A 22,659-nucleotide genomic window follows, 5' to 3' on the forward strand; every position below is an offset into this window, starting at 1 on the left:
CTTCGATGGGGGCACCTCAGTGAACACAGGCCCCTTACCTTACGGCTGTAAGGTATACAGCATATATATTAAACGCCCAGTAAGATATGGAATCCAGAAACGTTGCAGCAGATGATATAGCTCGTAAATGCAGTGGTATCACTTGTGACAGATGAGCGCAAGCCTCAATCCACGAGTGCCGAACTCGTAAAGTCCACACCGCTGGCCGTAGGACCTTCTACCATCTCACATCTCCTGTAGCTCACCACCCGTCATACGTAGTATATGTGATGTGGTAACAAGACAAGAACCGCATATAGCGTAATCCCGTACAAAAAACACTTTATTGTATAAAAACACTTATAAACTTACAAAAGTAGACAGCTGGGGGGTAAAACTCCGCGAGCGCCATGCTCGTAACATCAGCTGTGTGTGTGGTAACGTCCCGTGCTCCTAACGCGTGTCGTCACGTCACGTGACTTCTTCAGAGGATAACACGGGATAGAAAACCAATGCTTTTAAATGGTCCCCGCGTAATGGATACGCGGCGGCCATTTTCCCGAAGGACGCTGATAGTAAATAATGGTACAGTGCCTGGCGGCCATTTTCCCAGGGTCACAAATATAAGAACGGGCAGAATGACATGTTAAATTAATGAACGCAGCCGGAAAAAACCTTACTAAGATAAGGGAAGAAGGGGGGTGAGACCCAAACACTAGCAGTCACACTGATGTGAGGGCCTCAACAAAATACAATATGGAAAAAGAGGAAAAAAATGAAAAACAATACGTATGTGAACGCACTCCAGCCGTAAGTGGCAGGAGGCTACTCTCATAAAAAAAAAACAGTAATATTTCAATGGAGATCGGATATGTTAATCCATTTTTTGGGGCAAAATAAATACTAAATAAAACATAAGGACTAGTGTTAGTATGGGAAAGCCACATTATTCCCATAACAGTAGGAGCCTCTGGAGTGTCCCAAAAAACGCATAAAATGTGGGAAGCCTATAACCTTAAAATATAAAAATAAAAAATAGAAACTATATAAAAATAAAAAATATATGTATATAATAATATTAAAAAAATATATATACAAAGAATAAATAATTAAAAACAGGAGCTCGGGAGGTGTCACACACCATCTGAAACAATAATCATATAATATGCAGATAAACACTAGAGTATAAAAACGCACTAGGAAGCCACATCATATTACACAGTAAATCAGCATATAAATGGATAAATCTGTGGTATACAGTATATGATATTATATTAAATTCAATATTACTATCTGATAGATATGGGAGAAAACACAATATGCTCCCTAGCATATTGTGTTTTCTCCCATATCTATCAGATAGTAATATTGAATTTAATATAATATCATATACTGTATACCACAGATTTATCCATTTATATGCTGATTTACTGTGTAATATGATGTGGCTTCCTAGTGCGTTTTTATACTCTAGTGTTTATCTGCATATTATATGATTATTGTTTCAGATGGTGTGTGACACCTCCCGAGCTCCTGTTTTTAATTATTTATTCTTTGTATATATATTTTTTTAATATTATTATATACATATATTTTTTATTTTTATATAGTTTCTATTTTTTATTTTTATATTTTAAGGTTATAGGCTTCCCACATTTTATGCGTTTTTTGGGACACTCCAGAGGCTCCTACTGTTATGGGAATAATGTGGCTTTCCCATACTAACACTAGTCCTTATGTTTTATTTAGTATTTATTTTGCCCCAAAAAATGGATTAACATATCCGATCTCCATTGAAATATTACTGTTTTTTTTTGATGAGAGTAGCCTCCTGCCACTTACGGCTGGAGTGCGTTCACATACGTATTGTTTTTCATTTTTTTCCTCTTTTTCCATATTGTATTTTGTTGAGGCCCTCACATCAGTGTGACTGCTAGTGTTTGGGTCTCACCCCCCTTCTTCCCTTATCTTAGTAAGGTTTTTTCCGGCTGCGTTCATTAATTTAACATGTCATTCTGCCCGTTCTTATATTTGTGACCCTGGGAAAATGGCCGCCAGGCACTGTACCATTATTTACTATCAGCGTCCTTCGGGAAAATGGCCGCCGCGTATCCATTACGCGGGGACCATTTAAAAGCATTGGTTTTCTATCCCGTGTTAACCTCTGAAGAAGTCACGTGACGTGACGACACGCGTTAGGAGCACGGGACGTTACCACACACACAGCTGATGTTACGAGCACGGCGCTCGCGGAGTTTTACCCCCCAGCTGTCTACTTTTGTAAGTTTATAAGTGTTTTTATACAATAAAGTGTTTTTTGTACGGGATTACGCTATATGCGGTTCTTGTCTTGTTACCACATCACATATACTACGTATTACGGGTGGTGAGCTACAGGAGATGTGAGATGGTAGAAGGTCCTACGGCCAGCGGTGTGGACTTTACGAGTTCGGCACTCGTGGATTGAGGCTTGCGCTCATCTGTCACAAGTGATACCACTGCATTTACGAGCTATATCATCTGCTGCAACGTTTCTGGATTCCATATCTTACTGGGCGTTTAATATATATGCTGTATACCTTACAGCCGTAAGGTAAGGGGCCTGTGTTCACTGAGGTGCCCCCATCGAAGTCAACCCCCCCCCCCCTTTTTTCACCTGTCGTTTGTTGGCTGTTTCCTTGGACTGTGATCCAGCATCATTACACTTGGTGGTGGGACTGTCGTTTATATTCAACACCACTTTTATATATTTATATGTTTTTTCAGATTTTTGAATATATTTCCTTCTGCCATTATTATTGTATCCATTTTGATACACCTTTATGTTGCATTTTGGTTTTTCGATTTTATTGGTCAAGTGTTTTTGATTCATATTAGGACCATTTGTTATCCCTCATCTACTGTTTTTTTGTGCACTTAGTGCTATATGCATTTATTTATTCTTTATATGTTATCAGCTTAACTGCCCCTTTCATCATGTGCACTGTTCATCTCCATGTGATTTAATACCACTTTGTCTCCAAGTTTACACTATTTAGTGGTTTTCATTCATTTATCTATTATATGTACTGGTTAGTGTGTTTTTTCCAGTCATTCACTACATACACCCACCTGTGTGCTGTTTATTTATATTTTTCTGTCGTTTTTTATATATATTTTTTTAGGTCACCTGGCATGTTTGCCATTTGCACTTTAGTGTAGTTTCCCCCCTTCCCTATCCCCTTCCCTATCACAGCGCAACTACCACCCCCCTAGTAAATATATATTTATACTTTCACCTTTCTTGCCTAGACAAGAATGGCACCGCCCTTTCCTGCCTAAAGCCTCCTAAGATAGCCACTTCACACATACCTTGGAGTCTTTGGGGCTCTGTAGAACACACTGCTCAAGCGCAGTGCAGCCTTATCAGGAGACTGGCTGCTAGGACTAGGAAAAGGTGTCCTGATGATGTCACCATCAAGATGGCGTTGTAGGACCTATCCAGGACTCTATCCAATGTACCAGATGATCCTTTTGATCATCTTTTTCATATTATCTATTGATGCTTTACACCCCCTGAACCCATTGATATGAATTTGTTTTTTAGATTATTCCTCCCCCATTAAATTTATGTACTAGATGATACCATAGTGTTGATGCTTTCTAAAAAATGGCCCTAGGCTGATCAGGGAGTATATTGCAAAGTGTAACTCAACTTTTATAATAACCTGCTGTATTCTCAATTTTCTAATGAGAATAAAGGTGAAGGGCGGGGCATGAAATGTCCCTGCCCCCACCACCTGTGGGATCATGGCAGACCTATAATTTAATTAATAAAAGTCAGTTAAGTCAATAAAAAAGTCCCTACCTATAAAAGGAATAGAGGATGTGTCATTAGTGGGCAGAAGACAACAAGGATCTGAAAGGAGCACATCCCACCCTGTTGTGGCCCAATTTTATGAGGTTTGACCCTTAGCTTGAGCGGCTGAGAATATATATATTTTATTTATATTTGTTACTTATATAGCGCTGTCAATTTACGCAGCGCTTTACGTATACATTGTACATTCACATCAGTGCCTACATTCAATGAGCTTACAATCTAAGGTCCCTAACACATATTCATACATACTAGGGACAATTTAGATAGGATCCAGTTACCCTACCAGCATGTCTTTGGAGTGTGGGAGGAAAGTGGAGTACCTGGAGGAAACCCACGCAGGCACAGGGAGAACATGCAAACTCCAGGCAGGTAGTGTCGTGGGTGGGATTCAAACCAGCGACCCTTCTTACTGCTAGGCGAGTGCTATCCACTATACCACTGTGCCACCCATATATATGGTTACATAAGAAGATGTTTAATATATGTTATGTGTATTGATTATTTACAAATTTATTGAAATTGATATAAAATTGATTTAATATTTATACCTATAAATAAAGGGCCACTGCCAATTTAATCTACAGCTATTGACTGAAGTGTTTTTATTATTTAACTAACGGAATAATTTATTTAAACTGTATTGTTAATAAATTCTAAATACGATCCCAAAGCTGCAGGGTCTTCATTCCTTTAAAATTATTTAACCCTTGGGTTAAACTTGACTTTTATCTTCTGGGAAAATCAGTGAGCCAATCACATAAGCAGGAACTAACATTTCTGAGGCGTTTTGTACATCATTGGTTGGCATATTGAATTTTACAGAAAATTGCAGTGGCTGTAGATTGAAAAGGAAACATAATTTTTACTAACATTAAATTACATTATGGCATGTATAGCAATAGTATATTCTGTATTATCTTTATCTTTTATTTGCTATATTTTTGTAGCAAGGACCTTGGTCTCCTTTGGTCTACTGAGAACCTCCAGGGCCAGAGATAGTTGACATCCTTCTGTATGAGACTTCAATAGGAGGACAGCCATACAGGTAAAGGCATCCAGCAAGACGCCACATCTGCATGTGTAGGAATGCTGTCTCCTGTGGCAGCAGTCTTCCAAACACAAGGTTCAATAGTTCCTTCACTTTCACTACAATCACTCATTGTAGTTCTTCAGCCCACTGAGCTCACGGTCTCTCACTAGACCCAATGATTCACTGTCACTGAATCCCTTGAGCTCCTTCAATCTTCAGGGTGGTATCTTCCTCAAGCGTCACCCCGCTTCTCTGCTGGGTCCCTAGTTTGGCACTCTAGATACCTTTCAAGCTTCACCCACGCTGGTCTGCTCGGTCCCTAGCTTGACACACAAGGCTGCTCTGCAAGCGTCACCTCCACTGGCTGGGTCCCTGGCTTGATTCCCACTGAAGTGTCCCGATTCTTCACCGTCCACGATTGGTGAGAATACTGCTCCGGTACTTGCTTCACTTACTTACTGTGGTCCCTGGTAATAAGGCAGATAGTCCCTTACTGGCGACAGCTTTCCCTCTGCCACGACAGGTTCTCCGGCCGACAGAACCGTCATTTCTGGTTGGACTGCAAGCCGCAAACCCAACCCTGCGCTGCTTTCTTGCTCCTGGATAGGCCCTCAGCCTAGCAGCCAGATGTGCCCACGAGAGGCCCTATCTCCAGCCTAGCAGCCTGGGCAGTACAAAACACGTCCACCCAGACAGCCATCCAGGTGGAACAGAACACAAATCACCTGACCTCACCCAAATATATAGGCTCTCTCAGCAGGCCAAGGGATTCTAGAAAACCCCTGACCATTGGCTGAGATACTCCATATACCCATAACCTGACCTTGCGTTGCCCTTCTCATATCAAGTACCTAGCCACCTAGTAGTAGAAAAAAAATGTGCAACAAGGCCAAACTTAGGGAGAAATCAATAGATCTCTAGCAATCAACCAGGATAACTACTCCTGGCAAGTAAATTTGTGAGGAGCAACCCTGCCTAAACTCCAGGGTGCTACATTTTTTTCCATGATAGAGTAGTTACCCAATAAGTACATCATCTTTAAATGTTGTGGCCAATATTTTCTTTCAAAATGTTGTCCATTACCTCCTTTTCTTACTATAGGATATAATAAAGGATGTGTTCTGATCCATTCTTCCTTCTTTGTGGTTTAAATAAGTTACGTCATTCAGGTTTATGCCGCCCTGCAGACAAGGGGGGTGGTTTGGTTGTTATGAATAAAACATACTATAGGGAGTAAATGGGACGGTTGTTAAGTGACAGAGGAACATATCAATTATTGAAAGGCGATCCGATGTTTAAATTTACAGAAGAGTTACACCTTATGATAAAAAGGGGAAAGGAAAAAGGTATTCCTTATAAAAAAAGGCCCTTTACTTGAATCCCATTGCTTGCTGAAGACCGATTATTTATTTTTAAATGTTAAAACAAACAAAATAAATGTTAAAATAAAATGGTTTAAAGCATACCCCTCACCGCGTGCTTGCGCGCAGTTGTGAATGCATACTTAGGTCACGCCCACATATGTAAACAATGTTGTAAGGTATCGCTGTGAACGTCTGAGCAACAGCAATAATTTTAGAACTAGACCTCCTCTAAACTGGTAAAAATTGTAAAGCATCACCTATGGAGATTTTTAAGTACCGTAGTTTGGCGTCATTCCATGAGAGTGCGCAATTTTAAAGCATGATATGTTAGGTATCTATTTACTTGGTGTAACATCATCTTTCATATTTTACAAAAAAATTGGGGTAAATATATATATATATATTTTTAATTAATTAAAGTGAATTAGTTTCCTAAAAAATTGCGTTTGAAAAACCAGTGCGCAAAAACCATGTGACATAAGAAAATTGCATGGGCCGCATTTTATTCTCTATGGTCTCTTTGTTAAAAAAAATATTTATAATGTTTGGGGGTTCTAAGTAATTTATTAGCAAAAAATACAAATTTTCAACTTGTAAACAAAAAGTGTTAGAAAAAGGCCTGGTCAGCAAGTGGAAGTGAAATAAAACATTTTCTGTAAACCTTCCTCACTCCCCCCCCCCACCATTTGGGAAGCAATGATCTACAGAAGGCGTAGGCAACCTTTCAGAGGTTGTGATCAACCTGGACAACATGGAGGAAATCAAAGATCCCTGGGGGGCAGCACCTTAAAAAAAAAAACTATCAAGCACCAATGAAAAGATGTCACGAAGAACACATAGTATGTCACAGTAGTGTCTTCTGCCCCTTCACATCACCCCCCCACCACAGTAGTGTCCTCTGCCCCCTCCCCATAGCAGTGTCCTCTGCCCCCCTTCACATCAACCCCCACCACTATAGTTTCCTCTGCCCCCCCATGTAGTGTCGTCTGCTTCTCTGCCCCCCCCCATAGCAGTGTCCCCTGCCTCTTCATATCACCCCCCCACTGTAGTGTCCTCTGCCCCCCCCCCCCATAGCATTGTCCTACCCCCGCTCACAATAGTGTCCTGTGCCCCCTTCCCAAATCAGTGTCCTCTGGCCCCCATAGCACTTTCCTCTGCCCTCTGTAGAAAGTCGAGCCGGGGGCATGGCTGCTGTTGCATTCCAGGAGTTGTAGTCCACACTCAAGCTCCCAAGCAGCACAGAGGAAACTACAACCCCTAGAGACCAGAGTCTTGTAGGCAGGGTGCGCGTGACTGGCTCTGGCTGTGGGGCTGGGCGCTGGCTTGCACTAGCCATGGTGTGCAAGCTGAGCTGCCAGATGAGAGACCCTTACACCAGCTCACCCCCACATCCCATCCCCCCCATACACCCCATTTACCCTGTCCCAGTGATCAGGCTGCATTGGATGGGCACTGGTGATGCTGCATTTATGGACATTGGTGAGGCTGCATTTATAGACACTGGTACAGGTGCATTTTTGGACACTGGTGAGGCTGCATTTAAGGGCACTGGTGAGGCTGCATTGATGGGCACTGATCAGGCTGCATTAATGGGCACTGGTGAGGCTGCATTGATGGGCACTAATGAGGCTGCATTAATGGGCACTGATGAGGTGGCATTGATGGGCACTGATGAGGCTGCATTGATGGGCACTGATGAGGCTTCATTGATGGGCACTGATCAGGCTGCATTGATGGGCACTGGTGAGGCTGTATTGAAAAACCAGGTGGGCATGGATGGTGAGCTGATTCGGTGGTTCAATGAGCCACTTGACTGGACTTGCCACCCTAAGGCTGCCGTCCCATGGTCCTTTGCCCCCTTCACATCATCCCCCAGACCCAAACAGACAGCAGTGTGTAGGTAGCACTCTCCTACCTTACAACAAGTGTACGGCAGAACGGAGAGTAGGAGACATCACAGTACTGGACAGAGGGTGGCAGCAGTTGTCAGAGTTAACCTTTCATAATAACAAGATGGTGATTGGTTGCTAGCGTCCTAGCAACCAATCACCTGCTGGTTAACTTGAAAGGTTAACTGAGGCAGCTCCCGCCCTCCATCCAGACTGCATGGATGTGCGGCATTGGGGATCACCTCTTTCTTTTCCCTTGCGCTCTCCATCCAGTACTGTGCTGCCTCCTATTCTTTGTTCTGATGTGAAGATGAGAGCTGTGGAGACTGAGGGGAAGGACCAGCAAAGCAGTAATATGTTTGTGATCTACCCGTCAGGTTGCTGACCCCTGTTCTACAGTATATATTGCCTCTAGGTAATTGGAGAATCCCAAATGAACTCCATTTCCTCATAAATTCGTTTTGTCCAAGGGCTTGTTCACATGATGTGCGGTGACCTGCATATTTCTGCTCTTGATTAACAGACATCCGAACCTGCAAAAACTTATTTCAGGGAGGTTTCAAACTCATTTCAGGGAGGCGAGGCTTCACGCCAGTGCCGACCCCCCCCCAATAAAATTCAGCCTTACCAGTGTCAAATAAATGCAGCTATACCAGTGCCCATGAAACGCAGCCTTACCAGTGCTCATGAAATGCAACCTGATCACACAGGGGCTGGGCAGGTGGTTCTGGGGTCTGGCTGCTAGGATCTAGCTGCTAGGGTCTGGCTGCTGGAGCTGGGCTGCTGGTCCTGGGGTCTGGCTGCCGGAGCTAGTCTGCTGGTCCTGGGGTCTTGCTGCTGGAGCATGGGGTCTGGCTTCTGGGGCCAAGGGTCTGGCTGCTGGGGCCAAGGGTCTGGCTGCTGGAGCTGGGCTGCTGGTCCTGGGGTCTGGCTTCTGGGGCCAAGGGTCTGGCTGCTAGGGTCTGGCTGCTGGAGCTGGACTGCTGGTCCTGGGGTCTGGCTGCTGGGGCCTGGGGTCCGGCTGCTGGGGCCAAGGGTCCGGCTGCTGGAGCTGGGCTGCTTGTCCTATGGTCTGGCTGCTGGGGCCTGGGGTCTGGCTGCTGGGGCCAAGGGTCTGGCTGCTGGTCCTGGAGCCTGGGGTCTGACTGCAACAGGGCTGGTGAGGCATCCCAGTCAGCGAATTCAGTACAGAACCCCTTCCCGCAGTGCAGACCCCTCTCCTGCACTCCCGCTGTACAGACCCCCCCTCCCGCAGTGCAGACCCCTCTCCCTCAGTGCAGACCCCTCTCCCTCAGTGCAGACCCCCCTCCCACAGTACAGACCCCCCTCCCTCAGTACAGACCCCTCTCCCTCAGTACAGACCCCTCTCCCACAGTACAGACCCCCCTCTTGCAGTACAGACCCCCCTCCCTCAGTGCAGACCCCCCTCCTGCAGTACAGACCCCTCTCCCTTGGTGCAGATCCCCTTCCCGCAGTATAGACACCTCCCATCAGTACAGACCCCCCACACTATAGACCTCCCCCTCAGTATAGCCACCCCCCCTCCATCAGTATAGACCCCCCCGGTGCAGCCACCCCGCCATCAACATAGACCCCCCTAAGTGCAGACCCCCCCTCCATCAGCATAGACCCCCTCAGCATATACACCCCCCTCCATCAGTATAGACCCCCCAGTGCAGATCCCCCTCCCTGAGCATAGACCCCCCTAAGTGCAGACTCCCCCCCCTCCATCAGCATAAACCCCCTCAGTGCAGGCCCCTCCTCTCCACTTGTGCTAGTAGTCCCCTCTCCCATAGCGCCCACAGCATTTGTCCATGTACAAATACAGTACACTGTTCAGACCTCAGAACAGCGTGGGATATGCACAGCGGCGTGTCCCTCCACGGACTCCCTCATCCATCCTGTGTACAGTAGTGTGGGAGGAGCTGCAGTGCAGAGAGCTGGAGGGGCGGGTACCGATCTGAGCCGAGAGCCAGGGGAAACGTTTTGGGGAGGGAGAGACACAGATCAGGGGGATGTGCGGATCTTGTGATGCCGCTGCCCACAGGTGTCACCCTGAAGCGGCCTGCACCCCCTGCCCCTTCATAACAACGCCACTGCCTCCGCCCATCCCCCTCCTTCCCTGCTGAATTGACCGGACAAAAAAAAGTACCCGTGCCCATGCAGCAGCCAAAGCAGACTGGGGACAGCAGTATGGGCTGTCCCCCCCTCTGCCTCAGCTCACAGCACCTTACATCCGCCTGTCACTCAGCCACAGACAGAGCGGCCTTATTCCATTTGGCCATTCGGGTGGCTCTGTCTGTCTGTGGCTGAGTGACAGGCACAGCCGGGAGTTCGCCCTGCCAAATGCGGGAGGCTCTCGCGGCTCGTGGGAGACTTGAGATGTCTGGATTAATACACTTTATTGCTAGGGCACACAATAGTTGCTGGTGTGATTTGCGGTGTGGTGCACTTTGGCAATTGCAGCATATCTGCATATTTTGGCAGCGCACTGGATGGCACTGCATGTCACCATGCTGCTGTGCAGGGACATCATGACAGCGTGTGCAGGCAGAGTTTAGAATCCCTTGCAAAAATCTGCTGTGCAGCCATGTATTGCATGGGATTCAAAAGTAAAAAAAAAAAAAAATAATAAAAAAAATAAATCAAGTTACACTTTTGGCTGCAATTCTCTCTAGCACTGATAAAGTGGACTTCTACTTTAGAAAAAGCATACAAGTTTTATTTCTCTCCCTTTAAGTAGGAGTAAAGATAAAACATCAACAGGCTTTGAAGAATTCCAGACAAACTTTCTTGACTTTAGCTGGCAATGCTGAGTGTGTAGTTTTCTTCATGTGCACAATCTGGCCAGGGTCTGAATAGTAAAGAAAGAGTTAAGCTGTGAGCTGGCTGCACACTATTAAGCAACCCATAACAGATGAGTTAGTCTAGCAGAGTGCAGGAAGTGAGAATGTAGTACTGTACAGGAGTCTGACAAGGAGTTAAGCGTTTTGTCCTGGAGCCAGCAAAATTGTCAGCAGTGCGTACAGCGTGGCATTGCTAGGAGGTCTATGGGGATCCCTGAAAGCACTGTCGCTGCCCCAGCTAGCCCCTGTGGTACCACGCATTGGCATTTCCTCTGAGCTCACAGAAAATATGACGCAGCCTCCTATTACTATTCCCTCCTCGGAAGAGGAAGTTTCTTTCTGAATAACGGTCAGAGCAGCACAAGCCGGGAAAAGACTGAAGATTTCCCAAAGATCCAGACTTTGCATGCTGCCAGGCTTCTGGAAGAAGGGCAGCAGCACCCACCCTGCCCAGCATGGGATGAGTGAGTTTCCTATGGAACAGGATGCCAGTGTATTCACTTAATCTGAAAGTTTTCTGGTTGCTGGTCGTTGTCCTTTTTACAGGCATCTGGTGCATGTTTCTGACTTTGAGGAGGAGCAGCAATGAGGAGAAGGATGGGAGCTGCCAGGAGGAATCATTCAGCAGCTTGCAAGTTCTCATCAAGTTAGGATTGGTACTCGTGCTATGTTTCATTGTCTTCAGATGCTGCAGCTCCCCCCCGAAATGCCAACGTGGGGACATAACTTTCCAGCAAAAGCATCAGCAGCAAGTCAGGAAAAATCTGCTGGAGTCGTTTTATGAACAACACATCAGGCTCTCACCACATGTTCTTGGTCACAGCAAAGCACATGTGAGCCAGATAGTGGGTGAACTCATTAGGGTGGGCAAAGCCAAGCAGCATGACACAGGTGTCATCCTTAGGGGGGACTTTGTTCAGATTGGCAGCGCTTATGAACAGCATAAAATTAACAGTCCAGACTTCTTTGACATCCTGGTGCCACTTAAGATTCCACAAAGTCTCAAATTGGAACCGTTTTTTTCAGATATGTGTAAAGAGCTGATACCCTGTCTTCAGGGTTCCATGATCTGTGGAGTAGCAGCTGCCAAAAAGTCAGAGTGGGCTAAAACATACAAGCAGTTCAGTGATGGCTTCTGCACAGAGGAAGGCTTTCATCATGCACTGTCTTCTACATCTGTCCAGAAATGGTTCCACTGGAAGATACAAAGATGCCTAAACGTGATCAGGTATCAGTTTGAAGAGCGGAGTTACATTACTCTTTCGGTATTTGATGATAAACTCATCCTCAAAATTCTCCCAAGGTCAGATTATGTCTGCTGTCATATCTCCATGTCTGTGAGACTAATACCAGCTTTTCACTTGGGAGATTCAGTGTTCCTAACAGCTCAACCTTGGGGCAGTAATATCTGCCTGGAGAACGTAAATCTAAATTCCTATTGGGGAATTAACTTTTCCAAACATGAGCAAAAGTTATTGAACTGGTTTAAAGATCAGGCCCCTTCTAACTCATGCCACCTGAAGTGCCTACAGATCATGAAGAGCTTGAGGGACCTCAATGCCAAGACCTTCCAACCTTCATTCACATCTCAGTGGAGATCTATTTTCTCTTCCTATAATTTGAAAACAGCGCTCTTTTACCTGTTACTGAAAATTCCATTTGAAAAGTGGGATGATTTGTTACTGATGGAGAGGATGGCAGACTACTTCATGTTCTTGAAAGAATGTTTGCAAAAGCAATCGCTGATGCATTTCTTCTTGGGTAACAGCAATCTTCCAAATTTTATTGCCCTGCCAAAAATGTTCAAAGAAGCAATGCCAGTAAACCTCCTGGAGGGATATGGGTTAGATCTGTTGGACCAAGTGTGTTTTCAGCTTCTTAATTCATGGGTCCAAATGCCCCGGATTCTACGGATGAGTTCCTCTCCAAAAAGCTTTATTAGAGAGTCTATGAGGTGCAAACATTCACATCTCTGAGTGGTATTCCAAAACAAGGAAATTGGATGAAATCAGGGTAAATTTTATTTTTGGTATTTAAAGGCTGTGCACTGCAGGGAGATGTTTATTTTATTTGTACCAAATTCCAAAATGCCAGAATCCCATGGTAAAGTGGTTCTACTAAACTGCAGTAAAATAATGTTTTTAATAGAAATGCTTTTTGCACATTTTGTAATATTTATTGTATTTGTAATGCAGTTATAGAACATTGATGCGCAGTGAGGCAGGTTTTGACTGTAAAGTTTTGTTCAAAAAGTGGCTTTTTTAGAGCTGCTTCAAGTCCAAATGTTAAGAATGCAAAACATTTTTAAAATGCCCTTTTTTTTTGTATTCATACTGTTCAAGTTTCTTTCACAAGTACTGTACTTTTACTAAAGTTATCATTACTAGGTCAAACACCATCCCTAGCACCCTTTCCAAATCTGATCCCCAAGATCTTCATCGTGCGGCCTGCTTGGCCACTTCTTCTCCACTTCAACATTTCAGTGGCAGGATGTGGACAGATACAGCATGTCTTTCACTGACTTCAAAGCTGGCTATATACTCATAGATTTTTTTTGTTCACCCTGTGGGCTGAACCAAAGAAATCTTGCAGATTACTCCATACGAGGTAAACAGATGAACTTCCCCTGCCATCTGTTGTATTCTGACAGCCACTTCGATCAGTTTCAGGTGCTATTCAGATGACAATTTTCCACCCAACCCCTTTTGTCGAGCCTGGTGGTGCCGACAGGGGCAACCATGACTCAAATACGTTGGAAATTGAGCCCTGTATGGCAGTCTTTAGTGAACAAATTCAAGTTGCATGGTTATCAGTGTACCCAAATACCTGTCACTGCAGAAAGCAGAGATGCACTAATTTTTCACATAATAAGTTTTTTCTAATTTTTGTATGCTAATTTTTCACAGTGTACTGTTCTTTCTGCATGTATGAATGAGCCTTTAAAGTGAACTTGCATGGACAATGCATGGGTTCAAATTAGGCCTCGTTCACACAGGCCGTACACCCATGCGAGGGCCATGTTTGCCTGCTCAGGATGCACAAGTGTTCCAGGCAGTCCCACTCATGTCAATTGGGATGCAGCGGCTGCATGGACAAAGCCATTGCTCCCAATTTGGCATCCGTTTGGGTGCGGATGCATGTGGGTGCATGTCCTTGTACTCATACTGTCTGTGCGTTTGGGGACATAAACCTGCATGTACCTACACCCACATGGTTGTCAAATTGGGAGCAGCAGCTGTGTCCCAATTGACATGAATGGGACTGCCTGCACATGGAACGCAGCAATCGCATGGGTATATGCTTAACTACATCTACGTGAAGCCTACTTAAACTATTATTCCTTATATCATTCTATGTAACTTTACCCCACCATGTGTCTGACTCCCTTTTATATTTATATATCTAAAAGAGAACAATAAATAACTGGACAAAATGTCATATTGTGATGGTTAAAAATTACATCTGTTGACTGCATGGTGTATGTCCAGATGAGTTTTGGATGGGGACTGGGGAAAGGTTACAACACCTATTGGTTTTTTACGCAATAAACTCAGACAGAAGTTTAAACGCTTTTTTTAGTAGGAGAAGTGTAGAACCTCTGTCAGTTTTCTTTCATTTCTGCCTGTCCCATTTGCAGATTTTCACTCGCTTCCTGTCTGGCCGTTTGCCATTTTGAAGACTTTCCCAGGAAGGATGCATATTGCTGTACTCACTGGGGAATGTATTAAAACTTCAGTGCTGTACTGAGTACAGTTTATCAAATCTATACATCATTACAACATGTATATCATCAGCACATACAGTATGTGTGAAAATAATTACAAAGTGTTGGACGCATGTAATGCAGTCTATATGATTATGATATTATGTGCATGACAGCATAAGGGCATGGATGGGGTAATATAGAGTTATAGTTAAAGTGCAAAATAAGGCTAACTCTAACTATTCTTAAAAAATGTCCCCCCCCCCCTCCTATGTAACCTGCATACCCAGTATAAAAAAAGATCTGTGTACTTACCTATTTTTAATCTAGTATTCCAGCAGCTCTGGCTCCCCTGTGTCAGTGAGCAGCTGCTGGAGGAGAGAGGAAGGTGTGTTGACAATGGATGCGCCATGGAAGTCCATGGGTGATTTCATGGCTCTGAGAATTTCAGTCGTTGTTGAGCTCTCCCTACAGGAGTGGATCACGTGACCTGACCAGTTTAAAAAGGTAAGAACACAGATCTTTTTGGGGTATGTAGGATAGGTAGGAGGAGAGTGGGGAGGGATTGTTTTTAGTAATAGATAGTGCTAGCCTTTACTAACATTTTAAATCTGAATTCCTGGTATGGATATTTTTGTATAGTTACTTTTGTCCAACTTGGACTAATGTAAGTTTTCACGTCCCATATCTGGCCGATTCTTGTGAAAGCTGGGGGAGATGAGGTAGAGACTGTGATGTCATTGCCCCGCCTCTTCACCCCATCTAATTAGAGAACACTTTGCATTTAATGAAATGAGCAAGCAACCACCTGTGTTCACTAAAAAGCAGGACATCCGCTCAATATGGGATCTGGAAACTTGCAGTGATCACTTTAGTGGAAGAGACTTCTAGGGATCTAGTACAGGGATTGAGCAGGCATGACATCTACATACTTGTATTGGTTCAAGCTTGACCATTGTAACAACATAAAAATATCCATTCCTGGAATCCAGCTTTAAAGCCAACCTCTGTGCATCATCCTTTCATATCATTGTAGTCCCTTATAGCCCTTAATATATTTTACAGATACAGTACATAAAGCTTTTCTGGCTGCAAACTTGTTAAAAGCCACCACTGTATTTCTGGCCAGTCATCTGCAGTGTCATTGGAGTGGGTGCAGAGACACACACTGCCAATGGCATCTGTTTTTGCAGCCTATAACAAGGGGTATGAGGAAATACAAAGGCATGAAAAGGATGGGCCTAGAGTTGGGCTTTAAGCTTTCTTGAAGAATAACATTGTGCACAAGCTGTTTGTCTTTTGGAACAGCAACCTGTACTTCACTTCGTTCACTTTATCAAATGTTTTACCTATTAGTAGCTTTACTGGGACTATAGTCAAAAAGAAAGAGAATGCTTAAAGTTATACATAGCAGCAAGGCAGGTTCTTCTTTTCATGTGTGTATGCAGTTTAGAACATCAAAGCTTCTTACAATTATAAGCACAAGAATTTCTTGTTTTAGACACATCTGTTACATCAAGGTCTTATGTGCATTAGGATTTCTGTTATTCAGAATAACTTGTTTGTCCAGTTACTTACATATTTTTAAATGACATAAAAAAGAATCAAACCATAGATGCATATAAAAGGAAACAACCTGATTAGTGCTTCATTTAGGCATTGCGGACATACAGGTTTCAGGAAGGAAATTCCTACTGACCCCTTTTAGATGCTCGCTTGATTCTTGTTGGCTGAGAACTCAGATTAAGGAAAATTTTGTGAAATTTATGACTTGTACTTTGCTCACACAGACTTGCTGCATAGCTAACATGGTGAACAGTCTTTACTTATCTTCAGCACATTCCTCTGCCATCCTGTTATCTCTGGTTTGGGGAGGCATATGTTAATCTATCCCCTACCTCACACAATACCATGTTCTGTGCTTGAGTGGCTGGTCAGCAGACCTATGTGCAGTCATGTGGGGTTGGTTTCTTAGTCCTGTGTATTTTCTGACCCAATGTATGATTGGAAACTACACATGAAATTTCGTGGCATCCGAAGGGCCAATAGGATGACAGAGTGGCCATGCTAATTAATAAAGGCTCCCTACCATATCTTCTAACCAGTGAACCTCTTACCCTGCCCGAATGGGCAAATTACAGGTTCATAAAACCCATAATATTAGTAGCTTACTGATTGCTTCTACTTGTTATCCCATTTGACAGTTTGGATGATGGCTATAGAGGTTATATTGAATCTATTTACTTACTCTGAGGATCCTTAAATTAGGTCCTTTTTAATGTAACCAAACCTTTTAGTGCCAGACAAGGCATGAACATGTATTCAAAGCTGTGTCTGTCAGTTGACATAGGGAAAGATGGGAGTACACTTCCTGGAAGGTAGAGAGAAAAGTGAATCATGTACTGTATTTATTTTCCATGATGAATATTTCAAAACTATGTATTGTTTTGGATAGAGGAAGTCCGTTTATTTTTTGCTATGTTTGTCCCATTATGGAGATTTTCTTGCCCTTCCTGTCCCAAGTATGTAACAGGAGGTGAGAAGAAATATCTACGATGTTAGGGGGATCCCCTCCTTAGACAATTGTCCCAGGAACAGGTTTTTCATCATCCTCTATATACTAATATGCAGCATGTCAATAAGATATATTGAGCACCTTATGTCTTGGGGTCAAACTTTAGCCATTTTAAATAACAATGGAATGTTGATGCCAGTTTCACAAAGGCTTCCTTGCAATATGTAGTTAGATTTTAGTTTACCTTGAAAAAACTTTAATGTAACACATGGGACGCTGAACAACTGTTTTACATTACCATTTTATTAGGTGGGATTTTACTTGTATGTCCTGGATTATTCATTATTATGTACAGTAATATGTTAAAGCTGAGAATTTCAAGGAACAAGAAATGGTTACATGGTATTTCTGCACTATTACTATAAAGTGAGGTACAATTATAATATTTAATTTAAAGTGACATTAAACAATAACCTTATTCTCCAAAAACAACCCATACACATGTAGGGTAGGCGGGTGGTACCTCCTCCATGTTCCCCTTCTCGTGGGGGCCAATGTGTGTCACATAGGAGGCATACCCCAGGGTGGTTTCTTCCCAGGTCTTGCTAGGCACCCAGGATAGGGGCACTGCCTTACACATCGGGTACCTTTACTTGTACCATGCTTACCAATGCCCTGGGACAGGGTGGAGGTTGCTTTCAGAGATAACTCTACCTTAAGGCGGACCTCTAACTCAAAGATGGACATACACTGTGTACACTTGAACTGAACTCTAGTTAACTCTTTTCATGTTAAGTTACACCACTACTGTCACTTGTTGCATTCACCACTCAATGGCCCTATTTTTTATTAAATTGTTGTTACTGAGGGGGAGATTTACTGAAATTGGAGAGTGCACAAGCTGGTGCAGCTTTACATAGAAACCAATCAGCTTTCAGGTTTTACTGTCAAAGCTTAATTTAACAACATTTGAAGCTGATTGGCTACCATGCACATCACCAGATTTTGTACTCTCCAGTTTTAGTAAATCAACCCCCGTGTTTTTTCCTGTCACCTTGTATAATCCTCTGTGAGCTCACAAACCTCTCTTTTTCCACCTATCTTTCGTCTGTTTGGAACGAACAGTGCACATTAGTTATGGTCATGTGCACTATTCTATGAACACTGCAAATTCCATAGTACGTAGTCCCTTGTCCATTTTAAGAGTGAGTAAGAGAATGTGGCCAGGTTTCTACATACAGTGGGACCATGGAGGACGAATCTAGCCACCCTTGAACAAGAAGTTAGATTAAAGCAGCATAAAAAAAGTTGGAGATTTGGAGGTGGCTGAGAGCAATTGAAGGTACTTTTTGTAGTTAAGAACACATACTTGAATAAAGTTTTTTTTTTTTTTCTCTTTAAATCAGAGTTTAGTGTCACTTTAATGTTGCTAGATTGATCTAGAAATGTTATTTGTTCCTTCATAAAAAAAAAAAAAACAAGACATACAGTGCTTCTTAAATAAAAGTGCTAAATTTTTTGCTAATAGAAAATGTTGTATGTTAGACTTATAAGGTGCAAATCAACTTTATGTACTGTAATGACAGGTTCTTACCATCCGTACCCCCACCAGTCTGGTACGGATTTACTATAGCAGATTGACACCAGGTTAGTATCATGCTCAGAGATTCCAGCTTTTGCTGGAGTGACATGGCTCTGCCCTGTCTATGGGTCAGTATAGATATATTTTAAAGCGCTGCATAAACTGCTGGCGCTATATAAATCCTGTATAATAATAATAATAATTATAATAAAAAAGGTGAAGATCAAACAAATGTTTGTAGATTAACACTTTGTTTCAGATTAGCTTCCTTTAAACCATCCTATAATTCCTGACAACACTTGAATTGGTTGTGTCACTGAAAAGGTCAAGTTTTATAGGACTATTTTACATCAATATGATTGAATGCTATGTGTTCTAGCAATCTTGTGCCAGTTGCAATATGTTTTATTCCTTTTCTTATTCTAGTTAGTATAGATCTTTTTTATAGGAATATGCACGACTAAACCTCTGGAATGTAAAAAAAAGATTCAACCAAATCTACAAAGCATTAAATAATTAGCTTTAACAAGTTTCTGATCATAAATAATAAAAGGCATATACCACTCACCTGAAAAAGTGGAACAGTAAACTCCAAACCATGATTACCTTGACCCCTGCTATCATGGTGACTGAGATCTGCTCCAATGACCGCAGTGCTTCCAGTTGTCAGCTTTCTTCAATCTCCAAAAAAAAAAAGATTGGGAAGAAAGTGGTAGGCTAAAGGGGTTTTCATTTTTTTTTTCAATAAAAAGGGAACATTCCAGTTGAACAGACAATTTTATATTGTCTAAAAAAGCAGTAACATGTTTGAATTCATTCTTGGTGGCAATTTAAAGGGCAATTACATGCAAATCTGGCAAGTAAGAATTGGTGTAAATGGGTAATTAGGTCAGAGTAGTGTGTCTGTTACACATACAAAGGTGTCTCCACTTGTTCAAAGTCTTGATTTAAAGGACTGCATTCTGTTGCTTGATCAACTCCTACAAGTTGATGGCCCCAGAATCTATTTGCACCAGTGAGAGAAATTAAAACACAAACACGATAAACAATATAAATTATAATAATGTTGTAAGCTGTCCAACAGCCATTTATATAACACTGGTGGTTCAACACACATTTTAATGACATAATTTTATTACAACAGGTTATTCATTATTATTCGCAATTAAAATAATATAGTAATAATAATAATATAATATTCAGCATTTGCTAGGCCAGGAGCACTGCTCAGATTGTGTGGTGTTTGTTTTTGTTAAGGCAGAACTCAAGACAAAAATCTTTGCAGCTTTCCTAATTGGATGCCTGCTTATTGGACAATGAATCAGGGAGCACACAGGGGACACAGAAAGCTAGCGAGAAACACTGATGTACAGCATTTCAATTGCTTTGTATTTATTTATCAAATTCAATTCAGAATATTCCCCCTTAATTTATTAAGGAAGCATAGTACATAGAAGTTATTTTGTAGTAGGATAGCAAGACCTCGTCAATACACACCAGAATAATTCCAGGAACCATTTTAGTTCAAATATGTTTTTGTTATGTTTACTATAAAAAAATGACAGATTACACATGTTCATATTGTAAAGGGGAAACATTGGAGCTAAGAAGGAAAAGGAAGATAGAGCAACAGCTAATAATTTATGGTTACAACATACTGTGGTGTACAGAAGCATGAAGATAACATCCAAATAATTTTGAGTTATGTCCTAAAACTAGTATTAATAATAAAACTAGTGGTAGCGTAAAGAGATTGAAAGGTTAAAATTATATTACATTGGACAAAAAAATTGTATTACCAATAAAGACTATGATTCTAAAACCTGATGGAGAACATGGGCATGTTGTTTAGTCGGAAAACATTTGAGTTATAGTACCCTATATTTTGCCCTCCATGGTTTCTCCATTCCTCCTCATTAACATACTAATTCAGCTTTAAAATTAAACCTTTTTATTTCATTACATACTTTATTGTATATCCAGCTGTCATTATGGGGTATTCTCTAGGCCAGTGTTTCTCAACTCCAGTCCTCAAGGCGCCCCAACTGGTCATGTTTTCAGGCTCTCCATTATTTTGCACAGGTGATTTGATCAGTTTCACTGCCTTAGTAATTAGCACAGCCGTTTCATCTGAGGCAAATCCTGAAACCTTGACCTGTTGGGGGGCCTTGAGGACTGGAGTTGAGAAACACTGTTCTAGCCAATGCAGGCAGATTATGGTTGGTGAGAGGGGCCAGCCGGATGCTTTTTATGAGGGGCATTGTTAGCACATGGCACATCTGTTCGTGAGTGCCCTGGGTCCATTTTTGTTGATTTGTGCGTTGCTTCAGCTGTTGCAGGCTTTTGTTCCCAAATGCAACCTTTCAGATATGTAGCAGAGAGCCAGGGGAAGTGCTCCAAAACCTTTGCCACAGGTTTGACAGTTGGAGCTGCCCAGGCAAAGCAGGAGGTAGGACTACACTGTGTTGTAAAAGAAAAAATCCTGCACCTATGTAAAAAAGTGGTGCTAGCGGAAACTGCTGTAAGGACTGTTGGAAGGAGTTTGTACACAGGTGAGAGTTATAAGGTAGGGGCTGTGTGCAGAGGCGATAGATATGGGCTGCAAAGGTGAGAGCTGTGAATTGGAGTAAGCTTCAGATGATGGGAGGTGCTTAGGTAAAATGTGTAAAGGGGGCAAAGATAAGTTATGGGGCAATGGAGAGGTGAGCTGTAAATGTGTGTTTGTGCAGTGGTAAACTGTATATGGGGAGTGTGCAGCGGTAGACGAGGGGTGTGTGTAGCTGAGCTTAGGAGTAGGTGTACAGATTTGAGCTGCAGGTTGGGGGAACAGATGTGAACTGTGGACGGGACTGTGCAGAGATGTGCTGTGGACAGGAGTGTGCAGAGATGAGCTATAGACTGGAGTGTGCAGAGGTAAACTGTGGACGGAACTTTGCAGAGATGAGCTGTAGATGGGAGTGTGCAGAGGTGAGCTGTGGACAGGAGTGTGCAGAGATGAGCTGTGGACAGGAGTGTGCAGAGGTGAGCTGTGGACAGGACTGTGCAGAGATGAGCTGTAGATGGGAGTGTGCAGAGGTGAGCTGTGGACAGGAGTGTACAGAGATGAGCTGTAGACAGGAGTGTACAGATATGAGCTGTAGACGGGAGTGTGCAGAGGTGAGCTGTGGACAGGAGTGTGCTGAGGTGAGCTGTGGACAGGAGTGTACAGAGATGAGCTATAGACAGGTGTGTACAGAGATGAGCTGTGGACGGGAGTGTGCAGAGGTGAGGTGTGGACAGGAGTGTGCAGAGATGAGCTGTGGACAGGAGTGTACAGAGATGAGCTGTAGACAGGAGTGTACAGAGATGAGCTGTGGACGGGAGTGTGCAGAGGTGAGCTGTGGACAGGAGTGTGCAGAGATGAGCTGTGGACGGGAGTGTGCAGAGGTGAGCTGTGGACAGGAGTGTGCAGAGATGAGCTGTGGACGGTAGTGTGCAGAGGTGAGCTGTGGACAGGAGTGTGCAGAGGTGAGCTGTGGACAGGAGTGTGCAGAGATGAGCTGTGTACAGGAGTGTGCAGAGGTGAGCTGTGGAAAGAATTGTGCAGAGGTGAGCTGTGGACAGGACTGTGCAGAGATGTGCTGTGGACAGTAGTGTGCAGAGGTGAGCTGTGGAAAGGAGTGTGCAGAGGTGAGCTGTGGACAGAACTGTGCAGAGGTGAGCTGTGGACAGAACTGTGCACAGATGAGCTGTGGACAGGAGTGTCCAGAGATGAGCTGTGGAAAGGAGTGTGCAGAGGTGAGCTGTGGAAAGGAGTGTGCAGAGGTGAGCTGTGGAAAGGAGTGTGCAGAGGTGAGCTGTGGACAGAACTGTGCAGAGGTGAGCTGTGGACAGAACTGTGCACAGATGA

The 22,659-nt window shown here is 43.2% G+C and overlaps 1 protein-coding gene across 1 annotated transcript; it reads left to right on the forward strand.

Annotated features, from left to right (window-relative positions):
- Positions 1–10,520: 10,520 nt before the first annotated feature.
- On the forward strand, positions 10,521–20,521 carry ITPRIPL2 (ITPRIP like 2). The gene has a single exon (XM_073591115.1). It carries the CDS (start codon positions 11,456–11,458, stop codon positions 12,944–12,946), a length of 1,491 nt encoding a protein of 496 aa, XP_073447216.1. The 5' UTR covers positions 10,521–11,455; the 3' UTR covers positions 12,947–20,521.
- Positions 20,522–22,659: the final 2,138 nt, after the last annotated feature.

Source organism: Aquarana catesbeiana, linkage group LG06 (assembly GCF_042186555.1).
Source record: "Aquarana catesbeiana isolate 2022-GZ linkage group LG06, ASM4218655v1, whole genome shotgun sequence".
NCBI classification, from domain to species: domain Eukaryota; kingdom Metazoa; phylum Chordata; class Amphibia; order Anura; family Ranidae; genus Aquarana; species Aquarana catesbeiana.

Coding starts and splice junctions, on each gene's coding strand:
- ITPRIPL2 (XM_073591115.1), top strand. CDS start 11,456: ATGCCAGTGTATTCACTTAATCTGAAAGTTTTCTGGTTGCTGGTCGTT.